Raw genomic sequence first — 9,442 nt, forward strand, 5'->3', positions numbered from 1 at the left:
TTAAATCACTTTATTGGCGGCTCATACAACTCTTATCACAATCCATACATCCACCAATTGTGTAAAGCACATTTGTACATTCGTTACCCTCATCACTCTCAAAACATTTGCTCTCCACGTAAACCCCTGGCATCATCTCCTCATTTTTCCCCTCCCTCCCTGCTCCCACCTCCCTCATGAACCCTTGATAATTTATAAATTATTGTTTTTTCATGTCTTACACTGTCCGCCATGCTGTCGAGTTGGTTCTGATTCATTAGTGACCCTTTAGGACAGAGCACAACTGGCTTTATTGTAATGCTCAATAGCCACTCTATGGCCCTGGCCTGACACTGAACCCACAATATCTCTGAGGTTGGCCTGTAGTTGATAGACTAAGAAGGGTAAGTATCTCCAAGTTACACCAAGGTTGACTGGGACAGGAGGAGGCACCAGAGCGCTAACTTCTCTTCTGTCACAGCTGGAAGCCACTTTCCTTCTTGACAGCGTGTCTCCAATGGATAAGCCGGCAGACCAGAATTGGGAAGGAGTTGGAGCTCTGGTGATGGGAGTGGGTTACACATTGGGTCACTAACCTCAAGGTCAGTAGCTTGAAACCATCAACTCTTCCCCGGGAGAAAGATGAGGCTTTTCTACTCCCACAAAGAGTCTTGGAAACCGACAGGGGAAGTTCTACTTTGTCCTAAACAAGGACCTAAGGCGAATTGATGACAGGGAATTTTGGGGGGATTTGTTTGGGGACTCTTGTTTTTGAGTGTAAGCTTTTCCATTTGATTTGTGATCTAAAACAAAATCGGAACACACATTCATGCGCAGATGCACAAAAAACCTCACACCTTTCAGGCCATTTGGTAGTTGTAATGTGCTGAAGTTCCACCGGAACTTTCATAACAAAACAGACTGTGTTAGTCTGGGTAGGCTAGAGAAACAAATTCATAGGCACTCTTAGGTGTGTAAGAAAGAGCTTTATAGACAAGAGCAATTGAATATTGAGTAAACATTGCAGGCCAGTCCAGATCAAGTCCATAAGTCCGATATTAGCCCATATGTCTGATACCAATCTATAAAGTCATTTTCAGACTCACCAAACACATGCAATGACGCCGAATGAAGAAAGATCACAGGCTAGTGGGTGCAAAGTCTTGTGGATCCAGTGGCGGTAGAAGCGTCTCAGTAGTGGCAGAGCTCTCCATGTGGCTTCTCCCTGGCTCCATCAGCCTCTCTCCATGTGTCTTCTCTACAGGGATGTCACACAGGGAGTGAGGAGAGAGAGTGTGTGTTTGTCTCCTGCCTCCAAGGAGAAAATACAGGAGTTCCCAGAATCTTCAGGAGAAGGCCATGCCCACCCAGAGGCTTCATTGGCTATATCCTGATTGACAGGCTAGGCTCCACCCCTACACTCTTAATCCTCAAATTGACACCAGATTATGTAACTACCACACAATCTCACTGTCATTGAGCCATTACTAATTTATAGCAACCCAGAGGCCTGGGTAGAACTGCCCCTGTGGGGTTCAGAGATGGAGTAGAAAGCCTCATCTTTCTCCGGAGGCTCAGATGGTGGTTTGGAAACGTGTATCCATGATACCACCAGGGCTCCTAGTGGCCCACAATTTCCTAGTCCCTGAATCGCAGCAAATGCTGGGTCTAGTCATCACATACTACGTTTATGCTGGATATTTGCTGTGCGGTACTGTGCTGCCCTGATAGCGTCATGGTTACCTGTTGCACTGTGATCTATAAGGTCGGCAGTTTGAAAACAACAGCTGCTCCTAGAGAGAGCTCAACTCACTGCAAGTCAAGGCCAACTCATAGTGACCCCCCTGGGGGGTTTCTGAGACTGTTAACTGTTAAAGGGAGTAGAAAGCCCAATCTTTCTCCCGTGGAGCTCTTGGTGATTTCAAACTGCTGACCATGTAAATCCCAGCCCAATGAGTAATTACTACACCATCAGGGCTCCTACCTGTGATAGAAAGATAGGGCTTTCTACTCCTGTGAAGTTACACTCTTGAAAACTCGCAGGGGCAGTTCTACCCTGTCATAGAGGGTCACTATGAGTTGGCATCGACTCGGTAGCAGGGACTTCGGTGTTGGTTTTTCTGTGCTGTACAGCATGGTAGCCGCCAACTTCATGGGGTTACAGTGTGCCTGAAATGTGGCCCTTCCAAACTGAGACGTGCCGTTGCAAGCACCAACTATCTCTGGGAATCAAAGACTTAGCATGAAAAAAAGAAGGCTAAAATCCCCATTAAAATAGATATTAGTGACACTGAAATGATATTATTTTGGTTGTATTGGCGGATTGTACCATTAAAGTGAATTTCACCTGCTGATTTCCACTTTTGTAAACGTGGCGACTAACATCTTTTAAATGACATCTATAGACATCTTTCTATTGCATTGTACTGCAATAATCATAGCCCTTGCTGTTCTAGCAACAGGAGTGTAAAAGACCTAAAGGGAAATTAGGGATGTGCTGATACCAAGGGCTCAAGTAGAAAGAAAATGCTTTGAAAATGATGCTGACAACATATGTCCAAATGTGCTGGACACAATGTACGCATGTCTGGATTGTGATAAGCACTGTAAGAGCCCCCAATAAAATGATCAAAAAAGAAAAGAAAAGAAAAATTAGCCCAAGTTTCACAAGTCATGATGACTTTCCTAAACCGGAAAAGGTTGATAACTTTTTAGAAAAAAAAAAATTCTTTGTTTTTATAGGTGAAAGAATAGCCTTCTCCTAATACTATTAACCTTTATCCCCCAAAATGTTCCAAAGGATCATGTGTGTGAGTGTGCATGTGAGTGGGTGGTTAGGTGTTGTTGAGTTGCTCCGACTCCTCTTGGCCCTCTGTACAACAGAGCGACACACTGCCCAGTCCTCCAGCATCCTCACAATCGTTCTCATGCTGAAGCCAGTTGCAGCCACTGTGTCCGTCCATCTGGTTGAAAGCCTTCCTCTTTGTCACTACCCCTCCACTTTACCAAGCATGATGCCCTTCTCCAGAGACTGGTCTCTCCTGACAACATGTCCAAAGTACCAGAGATGAAATATTGCCATCCTTGTCTCTAAGGCGCATTCTGGCTGTACTTCTTCTGAGACGGATCTCTTTGTTCTTCTGGCAGTCTATGGGACTTTTCCAGCACCCCAATTCAAATGGGCTGCTGCTTCATCGGTCTTCCTTATTCAATGTCCAACTTTCTCATGCATATGAGATGCACATGTGAGTGTTTGCCTTTTCTTCCTACCTCTGTCTGCCAGTTGACTTATTCAGTGTAAACTAGCATTAATTGAGCACCTAATTTGTACTAGCCATGATGAGAGCTGCTCTGGATATGAGGGTGAATGAGGCCTGTTACCCACTCTTTAGGAGCTCATTTTCTAGAGCATAGGTTCCCAAACTGTCCCATGGCACCGAGCACCTGTATTGAGTAATACAGTCCTTCTGAACATGAACTTGAAGCCATTTAATCTTGGCTTAGAAAACACAACCACCAGTTGCTGTTAAGTGGATTCCAGCTCCTGGGGAATCCCATGAGGGTGAGAGCAGAACTGCTCCATAGGGTTTCCAATGGCTGATTGTTCAACAGTAGGTCACCAGGCCTTTGGTGCTCATACAGCTCTTATCACAATCCATCCAATCCATTGAGTCAAAATCGACTCAATGGCAGTGGGTTGGGTTTTATTAAAGTCAGCAGTTCAAAACCACCAGCCACCCCTTGGGAGAAAGATGAGGTGTTCTACTCCCTTAAAGAGTTACAGTCTGGGAGACTCACAGGGGTATAGTTGGACCTTGTCTTATAGAGCGGCTGTGTCCCAATCGACTCAATGTCAGGGAGTTTGGCTGTGACCTGGGTTTACCAGCTCAGAATCCTGCAACGTTACTTGGAGGATAGTCCGCACAAGTTCTCTTTAAAATATGTACAAGCAAGGCTGTTACTTTGAGACAGAATAGAACTATTCTGTAGGGTTTTCCAAGGCTGTAAATCTTGATGGGAACAGACCGCATCATCATTCTCTGGCAGAGAGGCTTGAACTCCTGACTCCGTGGTTGGCAGCTTAACCTATTGTGCCACCAGGGCTCCTTGGTCAACAAAAAACTCACACCCACCGCCATCAAGTTGATTCTGACACATATCGCCCCTCTAGAACAGAGTAGAACTGTCCCTGTGGGTTTCTGAGACTGAAACTCTTTACAGGGGCAGAAAGTCTCATCTGTCACCCGAGGCGCAGCTGGCTGGTGGTTCCCAAGAAGCCACCAGGACTCCTTGTTAATGTTGTTGTAGTTCGGTGCCGTCGAGTGGGTTCTGACTCAGAGTGACCCTGTGTAACAGAGGGAAACACTGCCAGATCCTTTGCCATCCTCATAATTATGCTTATGTTTGAGCCTGTTGTTGCTAATAGGAACTTGACAAATGGTGGCGAGGGTGCAGTACCAAAGATAGCCACTTGAGGACACTAGCCACTAATATTTAAAGAGAGCCCCAGGTTACTAACAGAAAGCAGATAATTTTCCCTACAGTTTAGTTAAGTGCAGACCTCTCTTATCCTTAAAACATCCCCCCCGGCCGCCACCGTTACATTCTGGTGGATCGTAGTTAGTGATTGTGTTTGATGTTGTTTTTCTGATTCTTGGATTTTCATTTTTTTAAAACAATTTTTTGGGGGGCATATAATCCACCTATCATACAATTCCACAGTTCAATCATATGGCTTTTCGTTCTTGACCTTCATGTTGTTGGTCGTTCTCTTACCAGTCATAGATTTCTACCTGTTCCCTACCCAGGACGCTCACTTTGGACAGTGGTTTGTAAAGCATCATTTCTTCCGGGACCGGTTTGGTTTTGTTGGAATGACCGGCACAGGTCCTAGAACCCTGGCATCTGGGGATTGTAGTGAGTTTCTAGACCTTTCTTTCCTGTTAGGACCATTATCCTTGACCCTCAGCGCTGCATGCTGGACTGTCCCTGTCCCTCTGGGGGGCTCCCTGCCTTGTGGAGTTGATAGACCAGAAACCACTTTCTCTGAGGGTCAGGGCCAGGCTCCCCTTGGCTTGAATGACAAAGAAGAGGCAGCTGTATATGAAGGAGGAGGGTCTGAGGGCTTCAGAGACAAGAAGGAGGTACTGGGTTTGTCTGGGAAACAGAAAGATCTCCCAGAGCTGATGAGTTTAGGGATCTGTGCCCAGGCTGGGTCTTTTTGTTCCCTGTGGAAAGGAGGTGGGGTTTATTTTGAGTAGAGTAGTGAGCCAATGTGGGGTGTAAGCACCCCAGAAACATATTCTGGGTCTTTAAAAGGTCACTCTGCTGGTGTATGACAGGCAATTTGGTTGTTGGGCGGGAGAAAGTAGAAGCTGGGAGACCATTTAAACCAGGATCGGCACAAGTTTTCTGGAAAGGGCCAGCCAAGAAATCGCTTTACCTTTGTCATAAGGATTCAACTCTGCCAATATGTAAATGAGTGAGCTCATGAGACTTTATTCACAAAAATGGGTTTGTTTGCTGTTCCTGATTTTATTTTGTGATATTTTATTGGACTATCATTCATATAGCAAACATTTCAATAATTCAGTCCTATTAAGAAGAGTTGTGCAATGATCCATCTTAGAACATTTTCATCGTTCTTGTATTCCTGGTTGTTAGCCCTCGCGCCACACCCCCCTTCTGCCCAACCTCCCTGTCAGGTCCCTAGGGAATTATTAATCCAGTTACTGACTCTATGGATTTACCTTACCTGGGTTTCATATACAGACAATCCTAGAAAAACAAAATCAAGAAACAAAACAAACTTCCAACCCCTTCAACAGCAATGACAAGAGAAAACCTTAATTGAAGAGGAATCCTAAGATCGTCAAGACTGGGCTAAATGTCATATGGGTCCCAAGGGAGAGCTGGTGAGAAGGTATGACATTTTAACCGAAGCCATCAGCCCTTGTTGACTTTCCAGTGCTGGTTGTCGGAGAGCAAGGCTGTTCACCTCTCTGTGCAAAAGGTGACACTGGCCTGAGTGTCCAGGGTGGTCACAGTGGAGGCCAAGAGTAGTGGAGGGGTTCCCAAGAGCCTACGACTGCCTTGGGCCAGGACAGATGGGGAAAGGAAGATGATTTCCAGACTTCTGCCTTGAACCTATTAGTGGGGGGAGATGTACTCAGGGCAACCCAAGGTTCCGTTTGCGACCAGAAAGCGGATCCTAACCCTAGCTGTTAAGCCATCCAAGATATCAGTGGCGATGTGACTCTAGAGAAGAGATCAAAGCTCCACATAGATTTCAGACCCACCAGGTAACTTCAACCAGACACCCCCAACTGAACTCACTGCAATCGAGGGATCCTATAGGACAGGGTAGAACTGCCTCCATCACTGTTTCCAAGAGCAGAAAGCCTCGTCTTTCTCCTAAGGAGCAGCTGGTGGTTTCAAACTGCTCACGTTGTGGTTCGCAGCCCAGAGAGTAACCGGGCTCCAGCTGCAACGAGAAGAGAGGATGAATTCTGTGACTGGACCTGCTGTAACGCCGTCTATATCCACATCATTCCACTTAGCCCTGAACTTTTACTTTTGCTTATTGTTTGTTAAAGACACCTACTGCCATCGAGTTGATTCTGACTCAAAGCAACGGAGTGGTTTCCGAAGCTGTACATCTTTATTTACGGGAGCAGACAGCCTCATCTTTCTCTGGTGGAGCCCTGGGTGAATTTGAACTGTCAACCCTGCAGTTCTCAGTGCAACGCTTAACCCCATAGTGATACCAGGGCTCAGTTTTACTGTCTTTGTGAAATTCATGTTGTCTTTAATTGTCCCCAGCTTACCCTGCTGGTGGTATTAAGCATATAGCCAGTGCCTGAATATGCTAGGGAATTCATTGAAAAATCCATGTGGTCGCCTGGAAGTATTTAAATAGGCTGAGTCTGGATGGGGTAAAGTAAATGTTATCCGAAAGTCAAATGCTTAAGTAAGTTTCCTGGAAGCACATTGTAAATGAAGTTAACATTTATGGAGGGATTACTCTGTCAGGAATATTCATGGGGCTTTGGGTACTATTTGTCTCTGAAAGCCAGCATGTTTTAATAATAGTGATTTGATTCAAGCAGGGCCCACATTGCAAGGACACTGTTCAAATGCATGTATTTGGGGTGGGGGGAGTGTGCACGTGAGAGAGTGTGCTCGGCCGTGTGTGTATATGTATAGAAGAGAGAGTATGTTCACTTGTTCGTGCCCGTTGGACCAGGTTGCGCTCCGCTTTCTCATGTCAGTCACTAAATTTGGCTTCTGCATTCCAGTTGGTACTGATAGAAATTAATTTCTCTCGCTCCTGGGTCCTATATTCTAGATCAGCAGTTCGACACCCCTCCTTTTTGTGGGTCGCCTGATTCACCACAGTAGCAAAATGACAGTTATGAAGTAGCAACGAAAATAATTTTATGCTTGGGGTGTCACCACAACATGAGTGTCAAGACGAACCGAGGTACAGGACGAGTGGGAGGTAAACTGAGGCACAGGGAGACGGACAACGATAGCTGACAGGACAAAGGGAGAGCAGAAACAGAAACAGCTTTATTAGGGGGGAGCTCCCTGGCAAAGCCCCATGGTCTAGCAAGTAGCCCAGGGGAATCACAGGCTTTGTTTGGGGCCCAGGGTTTTTAAAGGAAAGTGGGGAGAGGGAGGTCCATGCAGCAGCAGCAAGGTTTATGGGCCAGGATGTCAGCACTGAGGTTTATGGCCTAGGAGGTCAGCGGTAAGGTTTATGACCCAGGATGCAGTTTATCAGCTCTGGCAGGTAGGGTGTCTAGTTGTCGGGGAGTCAGGCATCCCTGACACCGTTTCTTGGTCTTCTCATTCCAGGGGGTGACTGCTGACCTTCGGTGGGGTGTGGTGGTGTGCAGGGGAGCAAATGGGGCCCTGCCTGTTGAAGCTTAGCCCAATCAATGAGGAACTGTATTAAAGGGTCATGGCATTAGGAAGGTTGAGAACCACTGTTCTAGGTCTTTCTATCTGTATATGAATTCTGTTCTCTCTCTTTTAAACCTGCTCTGACCTCACTTTTTTCTTCCTTCTTGGAACTTTGCTTTAATCTTTTATGTGTTCACTTGGCTATGTTATTTCTATGTCCTCCCCTTCCTCCCCTCTCTCTTTGTAAGTGATCAGTTGCTGTTTACTTTTTGTCTTACTTGTCTACTCTCCGTTTTCTCATCCCTTTATTTCATCTCCTCCCTTTTTAAATTTTAACGATTCTTAACAGCTTTATGGAGGTCGCATCGACACACCCTAAGTGCCACCCAGTTGAAGCGCACGATTCAAGGATGATCAGCGTGTTCGCCAACATCACTTCCTGTTGGATCACTTGTCATGCTCACCTTAGTGCGAGTTTTTCTTAGCAGCCTGAGTCCTGTGGATGAGATTCTGCTCACGTGTGTCTTTGTTTCCCCTCCATTTCCAGCTGGGGGGCACCATCGGAGACATTGAAGGAATGCCATACGTGGAAGCATTCAGACAATTCCAGTTTAAGGCGAAGAAAGAGAATTTCTGTAACATCCATGTTAGCCTTGTCCCACAGGTAGGCTGTCTGTAAAAGAATGTGGACAACAGCTAGAGGGCCCAGACCAGCAGCTCGAAATTAGAGGAGGGCTGAGAGAACGGAGAATGAGGCTGGCAGCTCCAGGGTCACAATACAGGAGTTTATGAAACACTGACTTGAAAGGCCTAGCCCTGGGCAGCAAGAAGGAAGACTTGAGTCTCGTGTCCTCTGGTGGCTTTTATACCAGGGCTCCGACCCTCCAAGGTCCTCCCAGCAGGTATGATAACAGAGCTTCTATAAGAGTGAGCTCATTGAAATGAGCTAGCAGAATGCAAGAGCTAAGCCATATGTGGCCCCATGTAGCCAGTTTCCCCTATAGGTTAAGTTCCTAAACTTATTTGGCTTCTCATTTCCTTTTCAGAAAAAAAAAACACATTCCTCAGTGCCCCCATGGCAAATAAAACCTTTTGGTTTATAGCCCTATTACCCAGGATAAAGTGTAGGTATCTGCTTTTGCAACCCACCTGGATTGTTCTGGCGTTACCACCCACTTTGGGAAACACTGCTGTAGAGTTACTTGGCCATTTTCCTAAGTTATCTTATTTAGGTCACAGTTTGAAGGAATAAAGGAAGCCATTAATTATCCAGAAGCGCTAGCTCTCCAATGACCCAACTCTAATATTTCTTTTCAGCCGAGCACAACTGGAGAACAAAAAACCAAGCCCACGCAAAACAGTGTCCGAGCCCTGCGAGGCCTCGGGCTCTTTCCAGACCTGGTAGGTTAAGGAGCGTGGGTAAGTCTCCATCATCTCATGAAATAATCGCATGAAATAGGACTTGTATTTCTTCGTCTAAGATATCATCTAAATCTCCTAGCTCTAAAATGGGTCCTATGACATTGAGCTTTTTAATTGTATTTAGTGAAATGTG

The 9,442-nt window shown here is 45.8% G+C and overlaps 1 protein-coding gene across 1 annotated transcript in view; it reads left to right on the forward strand.

The window, feature by feature from the left end:
- Positions 1-9,442, forward strand: part of CTPS2 (CTP synthase 2) — a 107,262-nt gene that overhangs the window by 9,097 nt on the left and 88,723 nt on the right. Inside the window, exons 5-6 of the mRNA XM_013006491.2 lie at positions 8,435-8,551; positions 9,205-9,288. Of these exons, the coding sequence (XP_012861945.2) occupies positions 8,435-8,551; positions 9,205-9,288 (201 nt within the window). The remainder of the gene's footprint in view (positions 1-8,434; positions 8,552-9,204; positions 9,289-9,442) is intronic.

This window comes from Echinops telfairi, unplaced genomic scaffold, assembly GCF_000313985.2.
Source record: "Echinops telfairi isolate 266 unplaced genomic scaffold, ASM31398v2 ScPeMD7_53;HRSCAF=182, whole genome shotgun sequence".
Taxonomy (NCBI): domain Eukaryota; kingdom Metazoa; phylum Chordata; class Mammalia; order Afrosoricida; family Tenrecidae; genus Echinops; species Echinops telfairi.